General features: G+C 41.2%; 4 protein-coding genes across 4 annotated transcripts in view; 3 read left to right on the top strand and 1 right to left on the bottom strand.

Moving 5' to 3' along the window:
* Window positions 1–1,095: 1,095 nt before the first annotated feature.
* LOC108022397 (putative gustatory receptor 57a) lies at window positions 1,096–2,414 on the bottom strand. Its single transcript, XM_017091282.1, has 2 exons — window positions 1,269–2,414; window positions 1,096–1,212 (listed from the first exon to the last, which is right to left on the bottom strand). The coding sequence occupies exons 1-2, from the start codon at window positions 2,412–2,414 to the stop codon at window positions 1,096–1,098; spliced, it is 1,263 nt and encodes a 420-aa protein (XP_016946771.1).
* A 5,611-nt stretch (window positions 2,415–8,025) lies between these two features.
* Window positions 8,026–8,462, top strand: LOC108022074 (uncharacterized). Its single transcript, XM_017090919.1, has 2 exons — window positions 8,026–8,110; window positions 8,173–8,462. Exons 1-2 carry the CDS (start codon window positions 8,026–8,028, stop codon window positions 8,460–8,462), a joined length of 375 nt encoding a protein of 124 aa, XP_016946408.1.
* A 430-nt stretch (window positions 8,463–8,892) lies between these two features.
* Window positions 8,893–9,707, top strand: LOC108022377 (uncharacterized). Its single transcript, XM_017091258.2, has 2 exons — window positions 8,893–8,971; window positions 9,118–9,707. Exons 1-2 carry the CDS (start codon window positions 8,899–8,901, stop codon window positions 9,705–9,707), a joined length of 663 nt encoding a protein of 220 aa, XP_016946747.1. The 5' UTR covers window positions 8,893–8,898.
* Window positions 9,708–15,188: 5,481 nt separating this feature from the next.
* LOC108022985 (zwei Ig domain protein zig-8) overlaps window positions 15,189–27,888 on the top strand; it is a 56,835-nt gene continuing 44,135 nt past the window's right edge. The window contains exon 1 of the mRNA XM_017092211.3: window positions 15,189–15,931. Coding sequence (XP_016947700.1) covers window positions 15,847–15,931 — 85 coding nt within the window. The 5' untranslated portion in view covers window positions 15,189–15,846. The remainder of the gene's footprint in view (window positions 15,932–27,888) is intronic.

Below are 27,888 nucleotides of genomic sequence, written 5' to 3'. Positions count from 1 at the left end.
AAATCGGATAACAATTCGTTTCTGTACAAAAAGAAACAAAATGCCAGGACATTTCCGAAAACTCTTTGCCTTATTTCCGCCTTGGCAACACATTCCTGATTGACTAGAAAAATCAATGGAAACCATATGCCTCTACACAATTTGCCGGGGGGGAGCTTCACCTTTCCTCCCCCGGAGACTTTCACCTGGGGTAGGACTGCATTGATAAAACAGGCGCCGCCTACTCGGGTCATCCCCTGAAGGAAATTTACATAAAATTCAAATAAAATAAAACGACAAACGTAATAATCATTAGTCGGCTCTCCTGGGTGCAGTCGAGAGTGGACACTGGGCACAAGATGCCTGCAACTGGGAGTTCGGAGGCGGAGGCTGACTTATTTATGGAGTTTTCATGTTAACGAGCCACTCGCAGTAAATTAATTTAGTCCCTGATAAAAATACCTATGGGAGGCACTTTAAGAGATCTAAAGGTCAAAACAGTTTTTAAAGGCATTGTAAACTAAAATGTTCTACTTGTAGCCTTATAAAACTGTAATCTCTTTAGAATTGGTTGTCTTTAGTAAGGAGTAACCAAGATGTAGTATTAACTACAAATAAGAAATATTCATGCTTATTATTCTTGAGAAGATGGCATTGGCCCGTTTTCAGACGAGGAGGACAAATGATTCTCTCAGCTGGTCAGGTTGAGAGTAACTTACTCTAAAAAAAGTTGTTCTTAAATTGAGAACATTCGCACCCTAAAAATCGTATAAGTACATTTTGGGATCGATGTTCTCAAACTGTGGATGAAATGGTCTAAAAAGAAATTGAATTTATTTAACAATTATTTAATAGTTGAACACAAATATCTGAACTAATCATAAATGTCGTTATATTTTCAAGAACAATTTCAACTCAGAAATCATTCAGAATTTATTCTATGTGAATAAAAGCTTTTCATATGTGAAATCTGAAAGTATAAAATCTATCTAATTGCTAAAATTAGCAGAGGAACACAAGAATGGCATTTCCATTGGCTTAAAATTACGTTTTGTAAGATTCCTATTAAAGATTTATTAAATATCTTGTTAGTTATATCTTAATATGTTTTATTTCTTAGTAACCAATCCACTCCTGCAGAGCAATCTTCTGCTGTTCGATTTGCTCGCCCATCTTCTGGGTCATGGCAAACTGGATGAGGATAAGCAGATAGTTGACCAGAACCGATGTGAACTGGAGAAAGAAGAAAGTGTTAATTTAATAGTTACAATACTCCGCACACTACCCACCATGGCGATAACCTTGCGGTTGAGAACGATATCAAGGCCACTGGTGAACTCAGTCTTGGTCTGCATCTGCCAGGACATCAAGGATTCTACCAGGGGCCGCATCGAGGACTTTTGTGGGAACCAGATGTCCAGTTGCTCGATAAGGCGTAGACAACTTCTTGCGTCGCGAATGGTTCGGTCGCAGTAGAAGGGGGCGATGAGGAGCTTGTAGAGTGGCGGAAACATGCAGAGGGTCACATAGAAGAGCAAGCGATACCTATAACCCTGCTCCGCCTCATCCTCATCCTGCTGGTCCTGTCCTATGCCCAGGGACTGGCCGAAAAGAATATACAAATCACTGGTGCTCAGGGCCAGGTCGTGGGCCATTGCTGACCATAAACTAAAGCCGTATACCACGTTGATCTCTTGGACGAGCAAGTGCAGCTCCTGGACCATGGACACCACCTGGCGGATACGCAACTCGCGCACTTGTGTCTGCGGGAACCGCCATTTCAGGAACTCCGGGCAAAGTAGTTTCTGCAACAGCCGGAAACGGATGCCCAGCATTTCGGCCAGGGTCATGTGCACATAGCCCGAGAAATGGGGTCCTCCGGTGACAATCGTATAGCACAAGGCGAACAGCAGAAAGAGAGGTCTGTGGCCACTGGTCACCTGGATTGCGGCACAGTTGATGGCCACCAAATAGATGAGGGTGACCAGTCCCAGTACCACTATGTTCTTCCTCAGCATTTTCCTGTAGTTGAGATTGGCTCCAAAGTCGCTTACCAGCCGGTAGTCCAGGGCAGCCAGTTTTAAGTAGATTCCCAAGTGACGATGCGCAGCTATTTGCAGGGATATCACGGTGGCCACAAAGACCAGGGTGGACATGACCAACTCCAGAACGGCAATACTCAGCACCAGACCGTCGGCCTTCTCAAGCCGTTCCTTTACATCGTCGGCGGCCAAAAGGACGCTCAGGGAACCAAAAAGACCGATTAACGCAAAAGTGGCCACCGACAGCGAGTAGATCCTTCTCCAGCGACTGATCCTAAAGTGCGATCCACGTGTGCCGAATCCATTGCAGCCCAGTAAAAACTGAATGATGCAAATGAATCTGGCACAATCGAAAACCGTTTTCGGTTCGCCAAAGAAGTACAAAACGGCCATCCCGCCTGATTTTCGGAGTCCAACTAATGGCTTTTTCATTGAAGAGATACAACTTAGATTTTAGCCATAAGATTATTCAAAAAAATCTGTGCACTCAAAATAATGCCTTGGAGTTCGGTTAAAAATAGTTACAAGTAAAGGTTTATAAACCAATTAAACTAAGTAAATTGATTTGATTTATTGACTTTAATGAATAGCTTTTTTTATTGAATTTCGGTTTGCTTTCATGTATACATATCGGATTGGCTTACATTCAAAAGGAAAATTCTGAATGTGTATTTTTTATAACCTTTGGAAATGGGTTGTGGCCATTAAGGCAATATAGTAATTAACTTGATTGCTTTTGTGATAACTTTGGACAAGTGTTGTTCCCAATTTATGAACAATTTCTTTTTCCAATCGCCTGTGGTGAGCAATCTCGGTAAACGCGGTTAACACAATAAACATGTTTTGAACATAAACAAGAAACATGGGTAAATTCAAATGTTTCGACCACAAATTACTCACTGTATAGATTTTGCCGAGCTTAGAAATGAACCACATGAGCCTTATATATTTCAACAGACTTGAGCATTTTCTACCTAACTATTTATTGAATTTAAAAGGGGGTGATAGAAAGAAAAGAATAATTTTATTTAATCCACATAACAATATACCCCATTGCTCTAAGCTGAAAGTGGCAAAAACCGTCTAGCAATTTAATCGGAAAGTTACATTTCAATTAAATTGGTTTTGTGGCTTATAAATAGTTTTATAAATTTGGAAAAATTATATAAATTGAAAGAGAAAATACAAGTAATTTAATTTCTGCATCCAGGGAAAAATAAGTGAAAAAGCCGTCAGATTAAATACCATAATCCAGGGGATTATGGCCAAGCTGGGAGAAGTTGTTAATGCCCGGTGACAGAGCTCAACCCTTCGAAGTGGGCCAGTTCGTTGATGATTTACAGCTTTCGAAGGAAGGTGAAATCAACGGAGGGGCCGCACTTTGTTGCCTTTAATTAATAAAACTTGATTAACGGAAATTTTATGATTGTCCAAACGGTAGCAGGTGGCAATCAATCATCGCCTTCGCACGGCCACTCTCACTTCTCTTAATTATTTTGCGTTAAATATTTATGAAATTCCCGAAAGAAAGCCGCGCCAATGGACAATTCGGCTGGCGAGAAGAAGTGTAAAATTAATTAGGCCGTTGTCCGGATGGAAAAACGTCAAATGGTCGCAAATGACAGCCCAACGGAATGGCATGGAGTCAGTTAATAAATTGTTTGCTGCACATTTGTGGTTCAGTGCACATGGACACGGAGGCATAAATAAATTCGAACACGGGATTATTTATGCGCAACTGTTGATTTTCTGGCTGATTAACCTCTGGGAGCTTAACTAGGAAATAAATGTTATAAATGAAATGCATAAGCAAATGATGCTCGCATACTCTGCCTGAACTCCGCTGCAAATCAGTTAATGGTTAGTTAGGTTGCGGAGTCCTTTTTTGCCCACCACATAGATTACACTCCTGTAATTAGTTTTCTGTTTTTGTTAATTTGTATTATTATTTATCTCCTTGCGCCCCAGCGCACAGCAACAGTAACATATGCATCCACATTTGCGTTAAACAATGGCAATTACCGGTTCCAATCGGGTCCAATTGAATTAATTTCAAACGCTAGTACTTTTTAGGGCTCTCTCCTCCCACATTTCCTGCCATTTGTCCTTGTCACATGCCCACCTCCCCTTCCCATCAGGCCCACACACATTCTGACATCCTGACATCCTGGCTGACTGACTGATGGACCGCCTGATTGACTCACTGAAATGTCCAAAAGTAAAACAACACCGAATCACATAAAAAGAAAATCAAATCTCCGCCCATATGGATTCAATTAACGCTAATTTCAAATGCCAACACATATCTGGAGCTGGAGAGGCCTGCGGAGAAAGGGAAAAATGGAAAGTTCCCAGTCAGTTTTCCACATGACCCCCATCAAAATTTCGTTGTCAGCGGTTCGGGTTTGACACTCCAAAGGGCCGAATCGACAACAACACAAAGGACAACCTTCCCTTGTCAGGCGAACATGCTTTGATTGAGGGCAATAAGTGAGCCAAATCAAATTTGGAACTTCGAATGTGTTAAAAATGGATATGAAACGGTCAGATTGAAGTTTTCTTGATGGTGCAGCTGTAAAATATTTATGTTGCTAGCATTATTGGAATAAATAAAACTATAAATGGCAGTCCAAATGTCACTAGATTTCATATATAATATAGCATATATGATATATGTTATTTTTCGTTAAGGAAAAATAAATCAGTTTTTTGGCACATTTTAAATAAATAAGGTATCTTATTTGCGATACAATAAATATTTAAATTAAAAAACATTTTTTTCCTAAACGGTAATTGTTTTTACCAACAATAACTATACTTTTTATCACTTATATTTAGTTTGAAAAAAATCGATCATCCTGACTTCCAAGTTAAGGATGTTTTTCTATGTTTTATTGCTCATTTTAAGTATATTATGATTTTTTTTGCAAAAACAATAAACATTTAAAATGATAATTCTATTCAAGGCATTTTTTTCCCTAACGGAAATTGCTTTTGCCAACAATTTAAAAGATGGCAGCTAAGTGGGCATGGCGAGGAGCCCATTTGTAGGCACTTGCTCGACTGAGTGCGTCCTAATGCCGCTCACAATTAAATTAAATAACACCATAATTAATTACTGGCCACGCACACACTCGCACACACGGGCCTTGATTTGCTGGCCAAGAAGGTGCTAATGTCCTGGCCCATTCATTCTGGGTGGTGTGCGTGAGTGAAATAAAGAATGATTTATGGCGGTAAGCTAACTAACGTTCTGTTCCAGTCCTGAGCGGACCACGCATGTTCTTGTTCTCACAATTAGACAGTGACCCTCGACCTCCGGCCCCCCAGTTGCCTCGGAATCGGGAGTCGAGGGTTCCCCCTTTCGAGGGGCCATAAATCGCAGTGTCGTAAATAAAGCAGAAAGCAGCGGCAGAAGCACAATGGAGCCATCAACTTTTGATGCAACTTATAACTTATAACGTATTTGGCCTTAACGGCGCCAATGGGCCTGCATTGATTGGATACATCGACGAGCATCCTTAAGCGGCGGCCCATCAACCGCTCGAATGTCCGCCCATCAAGGAGCAGTGATAACGGGTGAGTCCTTGGCCCTCCTGCACAAAGGCGTTTAATGTTAACGAGCCAATGGCCCTGGCATAAGTGCACTCCTTTCCGGGCGCTTTTATAAATTGTGTTATGCATAAAGTTTATGCGAACATAATACGTCTAGATACATATACGTTTATAGTCAAGGGTTATCATCGCGGCTGCTTTATCTCCGCGCAGCTGCTGAAACATGCGCCTCATTCCTGGGCCCCATCTTTTCCGTGCTGCATGTTCATTTGACGCGGTTCCCCTGCTCCATAGCCCAGCGTAAAACCCACTTAGCCATGCCACATAAAACCAGTAAAAAACGTTGAAATTATGGGGTCTGCTCATTGTGTTGCAACTTCTCACCTCGCGCAGGGCGTCCGCAACGCCTCGAAGTTGCACAGATGCCCTGCATTCCATTCCAGGGGCCGATCTCTCTGGGGTCCGGAATATCCCCATCAGGCCTTCGAGTTGGTGTGTATATTTGAATGAAGATGGATTGCAAGAGTACACAGAAAAAAATTATTGAAACGCCCATAAAGCTCTTTAGAAAACTACTTCTAGATAGTCATAGATTTGAGGTGAAAAGGTTAGTTTTTATTGATTAAGTTTTTTAAGAAACGCTGAACGAATATTGAAATAATTTTTACCATAAGAAACGTATTTAAATCGGAACGTATTTACTAAAGCTTTATAAAGTATTTAAATTGTTTAGCATTAATGTTTGTTTTTATAAATGTCAAAATGTAAAATATTTGCAAAAGCAGAGAGTTATAAAAAAATTGAAATATCTATTATTTCTGATAATGATGTTGGCCCCTAAAAGAACTTTCCTGGCTAGGTTATAATTGTAACCAAATCCCCAAGAAAAAACCAAATTTAACTAATTAAAAAAATATTAGTTATAGGAAATATGAGACTCGCGGCCCATGGAGAGATTGAAGTTTGGCCCACCGGTGGCGCCCCTTTCGCGAAGAGTTGCCCCCGGGCCGGCAATCCGATTACGTTGCACGTTCCCAAGGAGACGGGAACTTTCCTTGCCACATGACGACTTGTCGGCTGGGCTGCTGGTTTCGGAGCTGCAGCCCGACGTGCGTCAGAACTGATTAATGAGCTGCAGATGATGCTGAGCGCAACGCCCGCTGGCACGGCGTAAATCAGAAATAATCGGGCGTGCCCAAAGAAGTGGATGCTGCGAGGAGCTACTGTATATATAGGATAGAAGATTCTCTGGCAGGCCCTTCATAATGATGCTAATGACGGCGTTGATGTGGCATTGTTCGCGTGCGCAGACAGCTCGGCATTCATTTGCCTGCATTTCACTTGTTGCCCAGCAGCTGTTCCAGCATTTTAAGTGTCCGCCAAAATAAAGAGCTGAGGGAGCAGCAGTTCCATTATATCTTCGATATCTAAATTCCCCCAAGGGGCTTCAGAGGACAGAGGGAGAAAGCCAGAAACTTGCCCAACAATTGGCAGATGTCAGCTTTAAGCCATTTTCAAAAGCAAATGTCTGACAAAGCTGCAACTAAAACTTTTTATGCGCCACTTTGCCCGGCCATTCACAACTTGTACGTGGCAAATAAAAGTGCACACAGGGACCTGCTGCGTATCGCTTGCCAAATGGGATAGACAACACAACCCGGCTGGATCTGAATCTCAGTCTGGCTTGGCCTGGAAGCAGATTTAAGTACGCAGTTGTAAGCCATAAAATCAGCTTAATACTTCCGTCGAGCCACGAAATCTGAATTTATAGTCGACCCAAGGAGAGCACACAAAGAAGGAAGTCCTGCTGAAAAGTCGAATTATGAGATACCTTAATGTTAATTTAAGATTCGTAAGGGATTATTTAAATGCGATTTTCAAATAAAATAGAAAAAGATTTCTTACATTCATACCAAAAAAAAATGGCAATTGTAGATTTTTGATATAAATCTCATGTATAGCATCTTAATATTTTATTTAGTTTGATTTAAATAAAATGTCACATCCTAACGAGTAGTAATCCCGTCGACTGGGTGACATAAGACCAGCTAGTGGGTTCATCTGGTGGAGAGCACCTTGTGACACGGTTCGATTAGCAGGTCAGCTGGTCACGAGAATTCTGCTGTTGTTTCTACCACATATTCACCTTTGAAATATGCAAATCCCGGCGACCTCACATCAAGTTTGCTTTCGCCTTCGTTGCTGCTCATTGGCCAAGTTTTCATATTCATATCAACCAAAGTGAAAGTGCTTGATTAGCAAAAAAATAAAGAAATCTGCCTGCTTATGGGAGTATCGGGACATAAACATCTGTATGCATATGGAATGACTGATTGCCTCTCTGCCTTGTCAGTGATTAGTGCTTATGCAAATGAGTTCTAAAGTCTTGGCCCAGGCATAAATATAAATCAATGCTGAGCTAGGGCCAAGTCAAGTTCCCTGGAGCAAGATGAACAACAGCCACAAGTGGACGAGGTGGCTCTTGATAGGCCTGATTGTTCTTTCGAATTACTCGTACAGTGGAAGTCCCTTGGGTAGATTTGATGATCTGTGGAAAAGAAGCCCATCAACTAATGAGTTTCCCCTTTTCCTTTAGCCAAGCATCTGAGATTGCGCCCCCTGAAGTCCGCAGAGCTTCGGGAACTGGAAAACTCTCTGCCCAAGGGTCGATCCGTGTCCAGCGGCTTTGCTGCCGTCACTGGTTTTGCCCTGGGCTTGGGAAAAGCCCTGACTGGGGTCTTCATCTACGACGTCATTACTGCCAATATAACCGAGCCCGAGGAGAGCAATGTTTCAGCCAACAGCGGCTCGGTTAGGGAGATCTGCTTTGATGATGGCAATTCTAACTCAGATGTAACCTGCCTTGTTTACTATTCAAATAATTGATTTTCGTTTGTATTTATTTTAAAAAGCTAAGAAATTATTGAAAATTATTATTTATGAACAGGTCGTAATCAAAAAATTAATTATAGAAAGAAAAATATAAAGATGAGATATATCAATAGAGTCAGTTTTATGAAATATATAAATTTCTTTTTAATTTTCTTTCATGTCATCCTAATATTGAGTCCAATATTTTCTGATTGGTCGCCAAATTTAGGCACGGACAATATAAAAACGATTCTTATTAACGTGTCTAGTAAAACCAGTTTGGGGTCGCGGCTCTTTCAGAGGTCAAAGTGTCTTTTTTGTCTGCGGAATTCGGGAATTTGCATATGCTAACTTGTAACTTTCTTCGGCCTCTCGTCACAGATAAAAGTGAAGCAGAACCCGTCGGCTGTTTCAGTTGGGTTTCTACGCGATTACGCGAAAGATCGTCGAGATGAAGTCGTTCGGGAATTTGACCTTTGGCCTACTTATAGTGCTAATTGTGTGTATCAGTGCCGGTGCAGAAGGTGGGTTTTAAAAGTGAAAGTATTTGGCTAAATATTGTTTGAATATAATACAGCTTGGTGACAAAAAAAATGTGAACATCGTTGAAACTTTCTTTTAAATATTTGTATTTCAAAGATTTTAAACCTCATACTGCTTTAACTTGCAGCTCGTCGCCTGGGCCTTCGTCCATTGACGGGAAGAGAACTTCGAAGGGCTCTCAGGGAGTCCGGAATTGGTGTGGACTCTGAGGCTGGAAGATCGGTGGCTTCGGCTTTGTCAGGGATCAGCGGATTCGCCCTTGGCATCACAAAGGGAATCGGTGGCTCCATTCTGTTCGATGTGGTCACCTCGAATGTGACCGTCGACTACATCACCAATCTGCTGAGCTCCACTGCCTCCTCGACGACTTCGGACAGCAGTGGCACTGCCCAGGAGGTCTGCTTCAATAGTCGCAGTGTCGACGGCGAGATCATTGCCGGCAGGAGCAATCACAATGATGACATTGTGGATGATGCAGAGCCATCTGGCGACTGGAGGCAGGCTGGAACCACTTACACAGACACTGAACCTATCAGTTCCCCCTCAGTTACTTCTACGGATTCAGGTTCCAAAGGAGTCACCTGCATTGTCCTGAGCTCAAAGGGTCGCCGGAGGCGTCAGTTGGAGATTCGGGCAGGCACCTTAAGGTCTGCGTACCCAAAAAGTCGTCATTCCCATCGCCAGACACTGAAAAAATTACGCAGACATAGGCTTTAAAGCAAAAACTTAGCCCTACTTTAAGTTAACTTATTTATTAAATTCGATTAGTTTATTAAATCTTAATTGTTCCATATTTCGTCCGGGGTGGGCTGCTTTATTAATGGTCGGATGACTTGGGGAAAGCCTTGGATTGACACATTTTATGATTTGCTGACATGCACTCTGGGCTTCGCCCGAAAACATTTTGCAGGGGAATTGGACTTGCCTAAAAGAAGCAGACTTTAATATGTGACACACGCGCAGGCACTGAAAGAAAGGGGGGTTTGTTTGATAGGGCTCTAAAAAATGTCTAAGAAGTAGGTTTTAAGAGAAAGTCATCACATTTTCATATAGTGCTATCATTTTATTAAACCTTAGTTATTTAATTTAAAGATTCTATAACAAACCATACAATCTTAAATATTTTTAGTAGATTTACCGGGGAGGAGTGTATTTTTGTGAGTTTTAATTTTTCTAAATTAGTTATATTCTGAAGATTTTCTCCTGGTGCACCCATTTGCAGCGTCACGCATATCGCGGTGGCAGTACGGTTATTAATACAAACAGAAGGACACGCAGCCTGCCACTCCCACCTCCAATCCCACTTCGAATACCCCTCGTCCTTTTACCCCCTTCACTTCGCCTTCAGTTTGGTCCTTATGTAAACATTGAAATGTCATTGCCGTCGAGGCCAGCGGCCCGGCCACATAAATCCTCCTTGGCCACAATTTATTAACTTTAACACTAGCCAATGTCAACGGCATCCCCTTGCCGGCATTTTCCCCGGCTTCGGCTATTGATTTGGATGCGAAATTTATGTGGTCGAAGGACCTCAACCCTGGACTCTGTGTCCAGCGAACTATTAACTTTGAATCTCTTCCACGTGAGAGTAAATTGCAGTGTTTATGTTATTGTCTGATTCCTGAATAGAAGTCCGTGTCTGTCATTGCTCGGCAAGGAATTGCATTAGGGAACATTTATTATTTATGCTAATGCATGGAAAGTTTTGTGATGGTCTGAAAAAGTGGACAGCGATTAAAGTGCGGCAAATGGAAGAGGCAAACTATTCCTTGAAGAAAATCAAACTCAAATTACCATATCTCTGCCCCTTTCAAACAGCCATTGAGAATTTCTCTGGAGTGTACGTAAGGTATGGACAGTGGAACATCTATAGAAGGAACTAAAGTGTAATAAACAAACTATTTAAGTTCTATTACAATTGTTCGTTTAGTTGTAATATATAACTTTTATTAGACCTCCTTCTTTAAACAGAATATTATTTTGAAATTTGTAATTTAAGTAAGTTTATTTTATATCATTATCAAAGGCGCACATGCCTTTAGCTAAAATATCTAGTTTATGAAAAAATGTTTGTTTTATAAATTGTCCTATACTTTATATTCAGATTTTAAATATGTAAAAAATATATATTTTAAACTGTAAGTTGTACACTTATATACATTATTTTTGAATGGGGTATATTCTTCATCAGTAAGTTTTTTGGAGTCTAACCCTACATTATTTATTTTCTATATCCGAAAATTCGGCTTAGGAAAGCCCGACTGTGTGTTTGTATATTCATGAGCGAATCAGCAGCAAAACTACAATTATTGTGCACTTTGGGAAGGCAGAGAAAGCCGGCTTAATGACCGGGGCCTTGACCCCAGAACGGCAGTTGTTCCCCCGCAAGCCTTCGGCACGAATTGCGTACTAAATGCGCTAAATTACTAACTAAATGCCGCAAGTGCCGCCCCTGGGCATGGCTAGAATTTCACAAATGAACGCCCTTTCCAGGGGAGGTGGTTCGGGGGGCTGGAAAATGGCCAGAGGGGTGTTTTTTTCCCTCCTTGGTAATGCCAAAGCCGAAAAACTGAAGTCAAAGCGAAAGCCAAAGCCAAAAACTGCCGACAGTCGATGACATTTGAGCGATAAGAGAAACTGTTGTGTGGCTTACTTGGTAGCTCCCCCAGTGATTTTCTATATGGCATTGGCACAGAAGGGGCCGGGGGTCAGAGGTCGAGGGCAGATGTGCTGGGCTGCTTGTGGTTGTTGCTGGCATTAAGTATGCAGGCGTGTGAATTGTGAAGGAGGAAATACAAATAGTAAATGCTCCCCGTCTTCTGCAGGCATTTTTACAGTTGCCTTTTACAACATTGAAAATTGTTTTAAATGTTAATGTTGATGCTGTTGGGCTGATAATAAAATCGGTAAGGTCGGAGAAAGTGTGGGGGTGGCGGCCAAAGTCAACAAATAATTGAGATGTTTTGCAGCAGCGGGGTGCGAGTGTCTTGAGTGTCGTCACACACGCTCTTATTCAGCAGCACCGCCCCCCATTTTCCACCCATTTTTCACCCACTTTTTGCTGCTCCCCGGTGGATGCGAGTCAGCTGCGGGGAGTGCGAGTCGCGCACTTGTGTTAAATTATGCGGGTTTGATTTTTATTGCACTGCCGCTCATTTCTTTTTCCCTTTTCCGTTTGTTTTCCCTGCTTTGGTTTCCTTTGTTTATAGGTTTTCCCCAAAGTGGGAGTGGGATGGGTGGCTGGCCCATCCCCGAACCAAAAATCAAAATCATCTCGAAAGTATAAACAAGTTGGAGGACGAGCACGCGTGTGAGTGCGGCTGTAATTTGGTCATGCCTCGTTGCCCCAACGAGCTGTTGCCTGGCATTTCAATTAATGGCACTTGCCACCCTCGTTGTGTCTCCCACACCATCCCGCCCTCCAAGGGGTCATCTCTTCCGCCGCTGCACTCCTAATGAAGCCATCGCCAGCTCCAGTTGCGGCCGAGATCCACACGAGGAACTCCCCCGGCAAAAAGGTTTCGCCACTTTTGGGTTGTTGTCAACGGGGGACGAGATATATCACTACACCTAAAAAAATAAAATTTAATGTTTAACCAGTATGTCGAGAGGAGGATAATTCCCTTAGGCTCTTTAAAATTGTTTTTCTTATTACAATAAAGAATGTTAGAGACCACCTAATGATACATAAACTGTATTTGTAAAATTTAATCATTTATAGTTTTTCTGAAATATACATATACCATTTTTAAGAACTATGAAATGCTCTTCGTTGGAAATGTTGTGAAATTGTTCGGATCTATAAATATTCTTTATAATATAAACAGTTTTTAAGTTATTTTTAAATTTAGCGAAGGACTTAAAATATTTGTAAATTCTGGGGTTAATTTTCAGTTTATTTTTTCTTATAAAAATGTAAAATAAAAAAACCAATTAAATTTAGTTCATGGAACTTTATTTTATTACTACTTAAAACTAACTTACGCAAGTGAAAACCCAAATAAATATCACCTTTTTTAATAAATCTTAATATTTCGGATTCCATCCGGCTTTTCCCAGTGCACGATTGCAACTCCGCGGTGACACGTGACCACAGGGACATTTGTTGAGCCTGGATATGCCGCATAGCACGTCTTAATAGATTTTTGATTTGTTTGCTCGCCCTCAACCTCCGACCCAGCCTCCCCTATGCCGTGCCCGTTCCCAGATCCATAACCCAATCCAAATCCAATTGTGAGCCGCGCGTGCGTCTCTGATTGGAATAATGATTCCGCAAACGAAGCTAGAACATAAAGCGGGCCAGATTTTTCGGATTTCTGGGGAGTATCTCGCTTGTCAATATAGAAAATCAATAAGGAGTATTTACCCATTGTTTTGCCACTGTCCCTGGGTTAAAGCAGCCGGCTAACCGAATAAAGAAATCACGCAAAAGACGAGGGAACTAGGTGAAATTGAACGCTCAAGGCCCCGAAAACGTGGATTAAAAGCGAGACCTGAAAGTTTGTCTGTTCCCTATTTCTGGCGATGAAAATGTTAAGCTGGAATGGGCATCTTGGGTTGGTATTGGGCAACATTCTACAAATTGTTTCAATTAAAAAGTTTACTGATTCTGCTCTTTCGCCTTTTACTTTATCTATAATCGGCTTGCGATTGACACGTGCCACGCCCCCTCCCCGCCCCTATATATCGGCTATCGAATGGAAGTAATCGCTTTTCGGGGCGCTAATTGCGGGGACCTTGGTTTTGGGGTATTTATAAGTCCGCAAGTTGATTGCATAATACCCTGGGCAGTGGGCCAGTGGTAAGCTGGGAAAGCCAAAAGCTGGGCCAATTAATTAAATATAATCAGCTGCAAAAGTTGGGGTCAGTCTGCAAAAATATATTTCACAGTCGCTAATTAATTTAATTGATTTAAACGCTTCGGCTTGGCCAATTGTGGGGGCTGGAGGGGTCATTCGGTGGATACTATCGAGTGCATTTGATCTGTTTGTTTGTTCAAAATTAAATTGACTTGTAATTAAAAGTTTCGCAATTGATTGAAATTCTCGTGTGTGCTTTTCCTTTGTGTTCGGGGGTGAGTGATATGAGTCCCAGCACGAAAAAAAAACCGCCGGCGGGAAAAAACGGCTAATTACGAGCATTAATTAAAAATGCATTTTTTTGTTGGTCAATCGAACTTTAGGGAACTAAGGACTGAAGCGAGTTTGCTTACAAAGGACATTTTCTCTTCGTCCTTTGTTCGTATAAGAGAGCCAGGACCTCTTATACGGCGTCTTAACTGACCTACGCCAGGATATATTTGTTTGCTTGTTCTCATTGTAAGACTGCTTAAGACATATTTAGGAGAAGGTGTTATTTTGCATTTTTTTGTAAATATAATATCTATTTAAAAAAATTTGTTGTAATTTTTATAGGGGAAGTGCGAGCATTTTAATTAATTTCTGGAAGGGCTGACCCTTATTACCACATACCACCACTATTAAATCAGTGCTAAAAATAATAAATCAAGCTAAAACTAAAATAATGTTAGGCATGGACTAACCATAATTGTTTAAATTATTTTTTAGAGACAGAAGTAGGGAAATATTTTGTATTATTATTATTCTTTTTTTTTTAATCAAAAATATTATGAAATGTTAATCAAAATATAAAAAATTTGGACGAAACTAAACGAAACTATTCTAGAGCAACATACACAAATCGAAAATATTGATAAATTTTGCTCACAATATAGTTTATTAATAGTTATATGGTCAAAGCAATAACCGAAATTTACAGGATAAATCAAATAAAACATATGCAATGTAAATCAATGAGCGGGTAAATCAAATATGATACAATCCATACTATTTGTGAAAACCGGTGGAAAGTTAACCTGCACATGTGGAAATTACCAAACAAAAATAAAGAATTATTTACAAATATTTCAATGCAGATGCCATAACGAGTGACTGCCTGGCAATGCACTGGCAATAAGCAAACAAAGAGTCTTAATAGCTCCACTCCAAAGTTGCCTGGCAATTTCGTGCTCCAATAACCCGGCCGAAGAGAGGCCCTAAGATGCGGAACGCTCTTCTCTTAGCCCCAAAAGCCGAATCGGGCCCGAACCAGCCGAGGCCAGCCGAAGGCGAGGCATTCGTCATATGGCACTGGCATCACGGCCCCCGATTACCAGTCAGTTCCATCCTGCGACTCGAAAGCGAAGCACGCGTTTCTTGATCCATGTGCGCGAGTTCTACTCCAGTATTCTCAGATATTTCTGTGTGAGGGGCCCTGAAAAAGCGGGCCTAATGAGTCCGCAGGCCTGCGTGTTAATGGCGAATTAATGACGGGCGATTAAAATGCAATAGCCACATGTACAGGCGCCCATAATGAGCTGAACCAACCGACATAGTACCGAGTCCAGAGTACAGTGAACCAGTGCCATAAATTAGAGTGCCCTGTGTGAGTGTTGCCTACTTAGCGGCTTTTGGGCTTACGATCTGTTAGCAGTTTTCGTTAAAACCTTTTTTTGACCGCCAACCCCCACCCCCCCCAAAAAAGAAAGTTCTTGTGTAAAACTCAATACGAAGCAGATTAAAAAACAAAAGGGGCCATCTAAAAATAAGGGAAACTCTCAGTGAAAACGAACCAAAAATAGGGCCAAGCGGAGGAAACACTTTCATTGCTCCCCAGGCAGAGCTTAGCCGAGAGTTGGGCCCGGCTCTAATTTGACGGAATCGTTAGTTGACCAGTGAGCAGTCCTCATCCTAGTCCTCGCCCACCCCCGCAATCCGTATCCGAATCCGGATCGCGTGCCGACTACAAGCGTAATAACAATAAACTTGCGGATAACAACCACAGATACAGCAGCAAAATGTCCCTGCCATCCAGAGCCAATTTCGGATTACTCAACTGGCTCATCGGCTGGCTGCTGCTGCTGTCGATGGTCCTGCTCAGAGGTGAGTCGACGCGTCGGGCTTTTTAATTAAATAATCCAATTTATTTTCATTTATTTTCTAATTAAATTTAATTTGTTTGCGCCAAGCGCTGGCTGCCGCTTCTAATTGCCCCCGACCCAACGAAACCCTCCCTCACCGCCCCTCCTTCAAAGGTCTTCCTTTGTCGCCTAGGATTTCCCGTCTAATTTCCGGGAAAACAAGAAAAAGGGGGTCGCAGAATGCGAATTGAAATTCTTTAATTTTCGAGCGGAGAATTTTAATTCAGCTACAGAGTCGGAAAAGTTTCCCCTTTTGTCTCTGTTTGCCTGGGCGCAAGTCAAAAGGTGAAAGCATTTAATGTCCATCTGTGTGTGACCCCCAAAAAGTGTGGAACCCACAAGCGTTCTGGCAAAATGAAGGCTTATGCAGAGCAAGAAAACACAGTTTATTTTTAGTTTGTTTAGCAAAAATCTGGAGATACATATGTTTGGCTTTTTCTTATCTGGATTTTGTTTTGCCTCTCATAGTATGTGGTATTCTAAAATGAAATTGTTTATATTAGCATTAAAGAAGTCATGAAGTCATTTAAAAAATATTTCATATTTTGAGCTTCTTCAGTTTGTAGAATCATATAGATACCTAGGTTACTAAAGGAAGTTATATTTTTTAATATTTATTATCAGAATATAGCACATTATAATTTCTTATGATATGTTGATTTGCTTGGATATAAATACTGGCCAGACATACAGATGTTCAGTATAATTATTTCATATTTATGTCTTTATCACATATGATTTTCATAGACACTTTTGTATTTTTAAAGTAAGTTCTACTTAGATTTTTATTTAGTTATATTTTGTAATTATATTTATTATCTAATAAGATCACATTATAATCTCTTACAATTTTTTTTTGAGTTTGCCTTTTCATAAATACTTAAACGTAAAAGTATTTTATATTTTAAGCTTAAATTGTATTTAATTTTTAAGACCATACAAGTGTGAGGTATACTTTTAAAGTATGTGTAATGTATTTTTTTAACCATTATTTTTTTTTTGCATTTCAAATTTTGTTATTCATTCCTTAATATGACCAAGTTCAAATCATAATTAATATTTTTAAATAGGAAAAGTATGCGTTGTAGTGACCTCTTCCTAAAGTTCACAGGCATCCCCTTTTAAGTCATCAGAACCAAGTGTTCTCCAATCAAGGGCTATTAACTTAAATACAGATACGGTTTTATTCTCCGTGCAGTCATGACCCAGTCCTGGTCAGAGTCCCAGTGCTCGGTCCTAGTCCTAGTTTCGCAGCCATCAAGGTTGGTCCGGAGACCATTTGAAGGGCCGGAGGATGAATGGCGCACCGCAGAGTGCGGCTGCCACATGCAACGTGTGAGTTGGCGAGTGTGGGCCGGGCAAACAGTTTTATATAATAGTTTGCAACACTAGGGCAGAAGTCTCACTTTCAATGCAACAAATGTGTAGCACGCACATGGGAGGAAGCCGTTGCCGCCGCCGCTGCCACGCTAGAGAGATAGAAATGTGGCAACATAAAAAGTAAATCTAAAAAATAACAAATACTAACGAGCGTCAGACACTTGGCAAATGCTGTTGAAGCTTGGTCAGGGCCAAAGTGCTGCTGGCTGCAGTTGCTGTTGATGTTGCAGCTGCTGTTGCCGCTGCCGCTGCGTTGCATGCGGCATGCTGCAGTTGACACACGAAACTATTGCCATTGGGCATGGCTTTTTGGGGTTTCAGTTTCTGGTTTTAGCCGTCTGTTTGCTGGTTTTTCAGCTCCCAGCTTTCAATTTTCTACTTTCCGTTTGCAGCTCGCCGTTTGTCATCTTTGAAAACAGTAAATTGCATTTTTATACAATTTTCTATCATTTGCCTTGGCAGTTGTTCGTCTGGGCTTTGTAATTTTCAAATGAAATACTTTCCGAATGCAATTCACTTTTGTGCAAATTGTTTCCTCCGCCTCGCCTTCCTTTGACTTCGTCTTCTGTCCGCCTATTTTGTTTTCCCCTCGTCATCTGTCTGGCCATTTCATTTGGCTAAAAGCTACTTGAAGTTGGTTAAGCGCAGACAAACAGAAATTACTCAACTTGGCAATTGCAGAACCTGCGAAAAGGCAGCAATCGTAGAAGATTCTTATCGAATTACTTGGGCAAGAATGTACCCGAGGATATGGTTTTCCTCTGAGTTAGTTTGCCTCGAAGGTGGTAGCTATAACAAGCCGGAGAAAGATTATTATTGTAGTTAAAATTGTTTTATGTTTATGACATTTTACAGAACAGATATTTTGGAAGATAAAATTCTTGAAGGTATGCAAAATTAATATAAATGCCTATGTCGACATATCGACATATTATTTAACTATTTATATATTTGCCAATAGCTTTTTGAAAAAAGCATATTTCAAGATTTTATAGTTGACAGGTTTGACAACTAGACTTTAGATACTTTTTTAAATATATAAAATTAAATTTGCATATTCCAGGACTGTTGTCACCAAAAGACTGCGCATATTGCATTTTTCCTCGCATATATTTTCAAACAAATCGGCGTTATTTGACTCTTTTTCTCAAATTAATTGACAGGGAAATTCTCGGTAAATGCATGCGCACATATTTCCATAATGAATTCATAAAACTGCCGATCGTGTCCTTTCGCGGTCTCGTGTTATTTGGTTTGCTGGTTTATTAATAAATAAATTTTGCCCTTGCGGTTTGGCCGTTTTTGTTTGTGTGAGCGTGTCACGCTGTATGCAAAATTGTAGTTATTTGCACAGCTGTTTGCCATTTAAGGCAAACAAACGCTTTTGCCCTTTTTCACCACACACTGCTCCCATGTGCTGTATTAAGTATTTTTGTAAATATTTTTCGTGTCGCAAAAACGGGGAAAAATTACTGAATGAACCAGAAAAAACGAGGATAATAGCTGACGTGATTTTCCGTTGAGTCCAGTTAATGCAGAAGCTATGCGGATTGCCACTCCTCCCACGAAGTACAACAAATAGAACAAAAAATTGATTGCGGAGTGATTGGGAAGGCACATCATTCAGCGGTGTCAGACTGATGAATGAACTGACGCATTGGCCCAGACAAATGCCTGGCAGCACGCAATTCCCCACCAAACCATCCATTTCCATCCGATGAATCTTGCCCAGGCGCCCTGAAGTATGCAAAGCACATACTCAAGGGTTCGCAGGATCTATTTGCCGGCGGGTCCTCGGGGGAGGGAAAAACCCCGAGGCTTCTTCAAGGCCAACACACATTATCAGAGGGGCGTAGGCAGCGCACCCGATTTCCTCCTCATATTTTTACATACTTTTATGGGTATAAAAATACGCATATTTTGTATATTCCCAAAAGCTGCTTGAAGAAACAAACTTCTGTTGTTGATTTTAATGGCAGATGGCTTCACAAGAATTTGTGATGAATGTGTGGCCAAAAGTTCGACCGGAAGGGCTCCAGACTAGGTTTGGCATAAGGTGTTTGGAGAGGAGCTCAAAGGGTGTCATTAATCATTTAATTGACAATGGGTTTAGTTTTGGGATGGTCAAGTCAACCAGTCAAGTGATTTAATAGTTATAATCTAAGCTAAATCGAAATAATCTCTTCAATTAACATAATAATATTAAAAAATATTAAAGAACAAGTTTTTATGGCTGATATCGTTTAAGAAAATAAATATTTCGATTCCAATCGAATATAGTTATTCATTGAAACTGATATTTGTTTGCATTGATTTTTTCGTACAAAATTGCGATGAATTTAAAATAAAATTCAATTTTTTACCATGTTTGATATTTGATGGAGTATTTAATAAATACTAGAATAGTATACAAATTGTGTATTTTATTAAGGGTAAAATGTTTTGTTCGATTTTTACTACTTGTAAATGCTTATGTTATAGATAGATGGCTTGTAGTTTAACAAATGTCTCAGACTAAGTTTAGTTTGTTGGGTTGTAGTCAAAGTGAAAATATTCAATCCATATTCCTGGATTCTCGTTCGTTGCCAAGAAAGTTTCCGTCGTTATGAGAGCACCTTAAGTACTGTCAAATAGTTTCTTAATTAAACTGCAGCTTCAAAGTTTATCCCACTCCGAAGATGAAAAGTTACGCAAGTCGCTGACAAGGAAAGTCTGTATAAGTATATATATTTTTTTAGGCAAATCCACAGCTTTTCTTATTATGGTTCCGTTTCTAGGCAGGTCAAACCGCCAGCATTTTTTTGTACTGTTGCCTGCGTAACACTTATGGATTTGACATTTATATGACAGCCAGGGTTTTTGGGTACTATGTGCGCTGCGAAGCTTGTTGTTGCCTTTTCTTCCACAGCGGCCCCTCGAGTGTGTGCTTTGTTGTTTTTAGGTTTTCGTCAGGAAATATATATAAATGAAAATTGTTTATATTTTTGCTCAAAAAGCGGGGTGGGGGGTTCTTGGGTTGGGGGTCGGAGTTCATGTGCGCCAGTGCGTAACTACATATATGAGCGATATTTTTTGATTCACTTGGCAGAGCGCTTTGTGGCAGAACTCAACTATTTCGGTCACGTAATTTGGGAGCAGAATAGAGCCGAGTAGAAAACCGAAATAGCCAAGAAAGTGGAGAATTTATGCATTTGATTTCAACTAATTTTCAGAGTCCGAGCATGGCTGCGAATTGCTTTGTTTATTGTTGGCCAAATTAAATGCTGACATAAATTAGCCGAAACTAGAGTGGTTTTCCATCTCCCGGCATGTTTTTACGACCACCAAACAGCCTTGAGCCAGAGAATAGCACGCCTGGCTATTAAAAAGCACTCCAGCATCGAAAACTCTTTGGCAGCTGCGCTTTCTCCCAGCTTTCACCCAGCTCTCGGCTCGATTTTAAAGCCTTTAGCCAAAGTGCCAACCCAAATTGAACCGAAACACTCGCAGACAGACAGACAAGTGTCGTAAAAAGGATATACTCGCTATAAGTTTCGATGTGGGGATTGGAAGGTGGCGTCTTCTGGGGCTAAAGTTGTCGATAAATCCACAGGAGGAGCATAAACCAGTTGCGCGGCTCTAAAAATCGTGTAGGCCTAGGCCTCAATGATTTCCCCAGTACGATTCGTTTTATTAACACCGGGACACGTCAAACGTGCTGGGGACAAAGTTTTGCCAGTGCCGTGCGGCTGTTTGGCTGTTTTTCCCGTGCCCGGGGCGTGCCAGTAACCTACATGAGATATGCCGCCTGGCTTTGAGCCCCCGGCCTGTCTGAGCCGCTTTTATTAAAAATTCCTCACACAATCGAGCGGGGATCGGAGGTGTGGGAATGGGGGTGATACTGGCTAAGGGATGCCGAAATAAGCATGTTTAAGGCAAGCAACTAGCAGGAAACAACCAACAATTGTCTATGTTGCCGTCGGTGTTGCTTCTGGTGTTGCTGCTGCCGCTGCTGCTACTTCGTGCTTCCTCCGATGTAGCAGTTTTATTGCTTTGTCATTCCAACATATTTCACACAGACACATCAGCAGCAACAAAAGACGTCGGCGGCATCGTCGGCACTTCGCAGAACTGAGCCGCATTGGTTGCTTATCCTTTCGCCGCTGTATTTTCGCCGATATCCTGCAGAGGCCACGGCAGCCTTGGGTATATGCAGGGGGAGAAGATTTCGTAACAATAAATGGATTTTAAAATTTTTATTTTTTTTTTAACTTTTAACGATTTGTGTAAGAATATATTTCAGTTTTAAAACATTTTTACAGGTTTAGCCAATCAAAAACTATCCCTCCTAATATATTCACAATAAAATAAAATATATTTTCTTAAAAATTCTGTCTTACCTGTTTGGCAAACTTATAAAAAAAATATCTTTTATTTTGTACATACAAAAAAATAGTAATGAAGTACATAGTTAAACAAATATTGTAATGTTCATGTCAACACACCTATGATTTATTATTTCAGTTTTTTATCATTTGTGTTAACAAATAAGAGGTATCCTAAATTTAAAGTTTATACCATTAAATTATGAAACATTAATCATTTAATTTTGTCCAATATGAATATAAAATTTAATTTAATTTTCCTGCAACCTTACAATTTTTTACAAAGACATTGCTTAATATACGCTCTCTTAATTTTAAGCTGGAAATTAATATTCCAATTTCACAAAGTATTATATGTATGAATCCTGTATTTCGCCATTTACTGCTATATTTTAGCATTAAACAAAATTGATTTTTAAATACACCGCTGCTATTACACCAATTGGCGATAAAGTGCTGGCAATTAATTTTCTGCTAGGGTTACAAAATAATTAGTTAGCATTTCAATAAATAACAATTTTGGCGTTATTCCACAATTTATGACTTTTAAAGCTTATCGCTTTTTGCGGATCAAACAAAGCTGAATAGTTTTTAATTTGCAGAGCACAAACATAACTTAATTGAGTTGAATTTATTTGTGAAAGAGAATAAAGTCATTTCACTTGAAAAGCCAATTTTGTTGTTGATGATTTTTATTTGATTAGAAATATGATTTTTTATTGGTTTCTAAAATTGGGAAATGTTTCTTTTGCTGGTCTAACTTTAAGGGGTATCAAGTAGGCAAGTGTTTTGAAGTGGGTCCGCTCTACTTGGCCCTTATTTATTTGCTGTACATGTCCGCCTCAGTGGATTGTTATTGTTGCTGCAGCCCCCGTACTGTTGGTATTGTCAACAGCGTTTGGCGCCCGAGGAGGGACTGACGCATTTCTCATGCGCTCGCGCGTGTCATATTTATTTATTTCGCCTTGGATCGTCCCTTCACCCAGCCCCATTTTTGCCTGCCTCACAAGCGAACAGCTCGCAATTGTGTTGATGTGTCATTTCCTTTTTTGAGCTCTTATACAGTCAAAGCGTTTTTCATTTCCCGTTTCCTTAGCCATTGTTGGCCAAAAACTTGCCACGCCTCTCCAGTTGATTTGGACTCCTTTGATATGTGGAGAGGGAGTTGGGCATCCGCTTCGAATTGATTTGCTCCACCCAAGGGATACAGAGGAGTTGCAGAGGTGGTGGGTGGCTGGTGGAAAACACAGCCCACTTAATTAAACCAGCCGAAAAACGGCAAACACTCGCGGGCCAAAAACTTCACCCGTTTATCCAGCTGCGAACACGAATTGACAGCCAACTAACAGTTATGGGCGCTTGTCATGTTCTACATTTTTATAGCTCGGTCTCGACAATTATGCGCATTTGCTTTTCCTGAAAAGCGGAACACTCGCACACACACTTACTCTGGGAAATAAAAAAAATGTATAAAAAAGAATTAATGAAAATACAAGCAAGCCAACCAACAACTGTTCCACATTTGGTTCACTGAACTCAAGCATTTGCCTTAATTTTGTGGTGTCCTTTGGCGAGAAAGAGCACCACAACCGTAAGCGCAACTTCGAGATTTAAAACCGAATATTCGCATTCCCTAAAAAAACAAGAACAAATTATATAGTTATCAGAACTCTAAAATTTAGCAATCCTCTGTGATTCAATTTACTTTTGTTGTCCCAGGGGCAAACCAAATATCAATTTAAATTGGTTATTTGGCAATACTCTGTTTTTCTCCACAGATCAAATTAGTTCTTTTTTGGCGACATATTATTAAATTTTTTAAGCAAACCCGAAAAACGAGCTAAAGGGTTTTGAATTACTTAAAAAGGTGTGTGAAAGTATGCAATGAAAAGCGCATACATCGGTTTAGCGAATGAAAAAATACTGTGACATACTTTTAGACGGCTTTATAAATTATATGATGTGATTTTTGTGGTGATTTTTTAACATTACTATTGTGATTTTAGGCAAGCCCCTATAAAGAGTATCCTGTTGCAGTGCTTGTGAATATGCAACAGCGAATGCATCGCAACTGCGTGAGGCTGTGTGTATTCGAGTGCATTGGCAAGTGGCCAACAGCGACAACAAAAACAAAGTAACAATTCGGGTGGGCCGTTAAAAACAGCAGAAAGCAATTAAACTTGGTAGCGAAAAAATGGAGAGCGGAAGACGCTGCGTATACGTAATAAATGATGCCGAAAAGTAGGCAAAGGTTGCCACAGCTCCCACAGCGAGATATTAGCCGAGGGGATTGGGACTGGGGCAGCATATTCGACGGCAGTCTAGTCTCGGGCAATTACAACTTTTGTTTGCAACTTTCTGCACTGCCAGCTCGATGACCCCGAAAATTCGCTCAATTCCTCGCCAGCCCATAAACATTTGAATTTCATTTTATATTCCTCGGGGCTGTAAAGGTTATATGCCAGCGCTCCTTCTCATTGACATTCATGGGCCGCCCATCTATTGAACTTTTTACGCTCGCTCGCAAAATGTCCTTTTATGTGTCGCCTGGCATATTTCCTGCACTTGGCCATTTCGTTGGCGGGGTGTTTTGGGCCATCACGGCTGTTTCTGGCCTGGTCGCAGTAATTAAGCCGCCTCAATGGCTGATCAAAATGGCATCGCTCGCAGACATTTTCAGTCCCGTCTGAACGCGACAATTTGTTTGTCCTTTTTTCTGCGTTCATTTTGTTGAGCGTTTTGGTCCAATGTTTGCTTTGGCCGAACTCCCATAACGGCATGGCATTTTTGAGGGGTTTTTTCTCGTTTGGCTGGTTTGCGGTTCCCAGTGAATATTAAGCTACAATTCGTGGCAGTTTCGGCGGCTTTTGTTATCTGAGAGCGCTGTGCTTTGACAGCTCACTGAATTATACCTATAAAATGGGGCAAACCATTTTAAAAACGTGAACGGACCTCGTCGCAGCGAAGCCTGCGTGTAATTAAAGCGAGCCTGAAAGGGAAATGGCCTCCATCTGCGCGCTCTGTGTGGGTGCCCAATGTCTGCGGACGAAAGTGCAAATTATTTAAACAAATATTGGCAACCTTGCGCAAATATGGCAGGTCGCCGGCTGACTTCCGATATTAATTGCGCAAACAGCTAATGACCTAGGCGAGCGATTGGCCGGAGGCTGTGGGTCCTGTTCGTCCTGCCAGGACCTCAATTCCGTTTCAATTTGTTTCCACGCACTTCACGGTCTCCTCCAACTCGGCCGGGTCACAATAAATTGCGGCATTAAATAAAGTTTGTCAAAAGGCATACATACTGGCGAAAATGCCGCTGTCCGCAAGGAGCAGCTCCTCCAACTCCGCCCTCCAGCTGGTCTCAATCTGATTATCCCTTGGGCTCGATGGGCCAGTGGGGTGGGAGTGTGCGTGTGGCCTGAAAAATTGCACAATTCTCAAATACACAGGACACACACACTCGAACAAATTGGGGCACATATGTTAAATTTCACAGGGCGCCAGGGGAGGTGGGAGGCGACAGAGGGATAGGCGTCCTGCGACTACGTGCGGACATTAGATGGCTCTCCCAGGACGATCCCCCAAATGCAGGACAGTGCGTAGGATGGATTTGATAATTTGCCGGCCTGGTCATAAGCAAAGCTTAGCTAAAAGCCGAGCGAATGGCCCCTAGAAAGACCTATGATGTACAGTTCTGCCTTTTGCTGTGTGGGCCAGCCCTTCTGTCCAAACTTTGAGCGACAATCTAAAATAATTTTGGCTGTAGCCTGCTTGCTGTGTTGGGCCAGAAGCTGCCCCTTTTGCTAAATGGTTGTCCTTGTCCATGTAGCACTTAAGCCACATCCCATTGTGAGAGCCGAGAATTGTCTACACGTGTTTCGGGCTCAGACCACTCGAAGGAATAAGGGGTCGGAGTCTCAATGGATCTGGTTTTAATTATATTTCGGTTTGATTTCGGAATGTGTCATTAAGAGTGCCATGAGTTTTTCCCAGGGAACTGAAGTCATACACCGAAAGTGTGATGGAATACGAATACTTAACACGTCGTAATGTACTTAGAAAATTGTAAGGTCCTCATGGCGTATACTTAATGTTTGGTCTTAGTAAGGACGAAAGAACTGCATGCAATTGCTGTTATTACAAATCTTCCTGCACTAAGAAAATCGAATTTTAAAACTCTTAAGAACTTGCTTTAGATATCTTTTTTTAAACGAAGTTAACTAAAATTGAAAAATACCTTTTGAAGATGTTTAAAATTATGCAATAATACATTTCCTAAGTTTAATCCAAACGACTTTTTCCGATAGATTGGTAATTCTTAGGATTCTCCAGAATAAAATTTCATATAATCGGGGGTGCCACAGAAATCCAAATGTCAATTTAGGTGCCTAAAAGTATGCAACAACATATTTTAAGCTCAGAAGTGCCATCAATTCACTCGGATATTTATTATCTGCATACCTTTAGACACCTAAAATTGCACTTAAAAGTGATTTCAAAACCCTAGTGATTTGTGTGGCACTACATAAATATCTTTTTTTGTTATTAATAATAATATTTTATCCAAATGGTTTAGTTTTTTGTTTTGGTAATTACAATTCTACAAGGGACAGCTGAGAACTTTAATTTACATTCTAGCTCTGCTAAGCGAGAACTAAGCATCCTGTAGCTCAGCACCGACTACCTGAGTTTCGGTAGAGTCTTTTGCTCGGTGAATATATCACAATAGCTGCTGAGCAGGAAATCTGCAAAGAAATGACAGAGCCTGGATGGCAATTGTGTGCTGCTTTCTGGCTCGCATGTGCAGTTATTAATTTTACTGCACCGACAGAGACGACTGCCATGGGGTAGCTCGGGAAAGGAAAGTAGAGACTTTAGACGCAATTCCTGGGATACGATTCCCCGGCCGGTCCCACTTGGTTCATTCGGTAGTTGTGGCTCCAGTTTGCTGCCACGCTCGTAATTATTTTTAATTATTTCTGCTGGCAACCACAAGCTTGCTGCAGGTGCAGCCGGCTGCAGCTGCTCTGATGTATGCTACGAAAGTTGTCAGGCAGTTAATAAGCTGACTCTTTTGTGGTTGTTGGCACAGTAGTTGCACGGCCGGCTATAGCTGTTGCAACAGAGACCTAGAGAGGCAATTTGCAGTTGGCTTAACATGCCTCGATGGCTGTTGGTTTTATGTTCTCTTGGCTGCAGAGGGCCTTAAAGTTGATTTGTGTGCGCAAAAGTTGCTAAGCAAATGTTGACAGTCTCTTTATTTCTCTTTATTTCGTTCCTCGGGTCGGTTTTGCTTTTTCCTTTTGCCAGGCACAGTCGAGTCACACTCATGGGTGGATCATTTAATAACCTTCTGAAATAAAAATCCAATATGGGACCGCAGTCTAATCCCACTTTGGCTTTTAGCTGCCACAAAAGTCGCTTAATGTGCGGGCAGGGAGTCGAGTCAACTCGAGTCTGTTGACAGCTTTTGCACAGAAAGTCGCCGCAGAAAAAGTTTTGCATACTTTTTGGCGCATTATATATTAATGATACATTTGCCACTGTCTGGGTCCACGGGGGGTTCGGGGCACCAAAAAAGAAATAAAATGAACCCAAAAAACCCAGCATAGCTGCTGACTTGTCTCTTTCACCGGCTCATTTCGCCGTCCTGCATCAGTCAGTCACTGGCACATTTTATAATCCACAATGATTGATATCTCAGTGTGTTTTTGGGCGAGGGAAAGAAGGATATGAGATGGTCGCATTATGTGCACTCACTTGACGGAAGCAGCGAGACAAACGAGAAAACAAAGAGCCAGCGCCTAAAAGCCAGCAGCACGAAAAATATCGCCACAGTTAAAATGTCACAGTAAATTCATATTCATTCATTATGTTAAAATCCCCCACGGGACAAACACAAAAGGTCCATGGAAAGTGCACAAAAACACAGGCCCAGGACGAGTAGGACCCACACACATGTGCATAACATAGATTGTATATGACAAAAGTGTTGAGCCAGAGTCGGAAGAGCTGCGAGTGTCGCATTCATTTTCATTAACCCGTTTTTAGGCCTGGCCCAGGCCACTCCCACTCCCCTTGCGGGCTCATCCCGCCCCAGGAACGCCCAACGCTCCACGCCCCCAGCCGCCCTCTTTCCGCCCCAGCAGCTGATGTATCACTTGCCTAAATCTCC

This window comes from Drosophila biarmipes, chromosome 2R (genome assembly GCF_025231255.1).
Source record: "Drosophila biarmipes strain raj3 chromosome 2R, RU_DBia_V1.1, whole genome shotgun sequence".
Taxonomy (NCBI): domain Eukaryota; kingdom Metazoa; phylum Arthropoda; class Insecta; order Diptera; family Drosophilidae; genus Drosophila; species Drosophila biarmipes.
Note: the sequence above shows the minus strand (reverse complement) of the source record. Positions and strands in the feature narration are given on the sequence as shown.

Excerpts from the sequence above, each read along its gene's own strand:
- LOC108022377 (XM_017091258.2), top strand. The coding sequence starts at position 8,899 with ATGAAGTCGTTCGGGAATTTGACCTTTGGCCTACTTATAGTGCTAATT. Across the intron at positions 8,972-9,117 it reads TATCAGTGCCGGTGCAGAAG|CTCGTCGCCTGGGCCTTCGT; the intron begins GTGGGTTTTAAA and ends TTTAACTTGCAG.
- LOC108022074 (XM_017090919.1), top strand. The coding sequence starts at position 8,026 with ATGAACAACAGCCACAAGTGGACGAGGTGGCTCTTGATAGGCCTGATT. Across the intron at positions 8,111-8,172 it reads GTACAGTGGAAGTCCCTTGG|CCAAGCATCTGAGATTGCGC; the intron begins GTAGATTTGATG and ends CTTTTCCTTTAG.
- LOC108022397 (XM_017091282.1), bottom strand. The coding sequence starts at position 2,414 with ATGGCCGTTTTGTACTTCTTTGGCGAACCGAAAACGGTTTTCGATTGT. Across the intron at positions 1,213-1,268 it reads ACCGCAAGGTTATCGCCATG|TTCACATCGGTTCTGGTCAA; the intron begins GTGGGTAGTGTG and ends TTCTTTCTCCAG.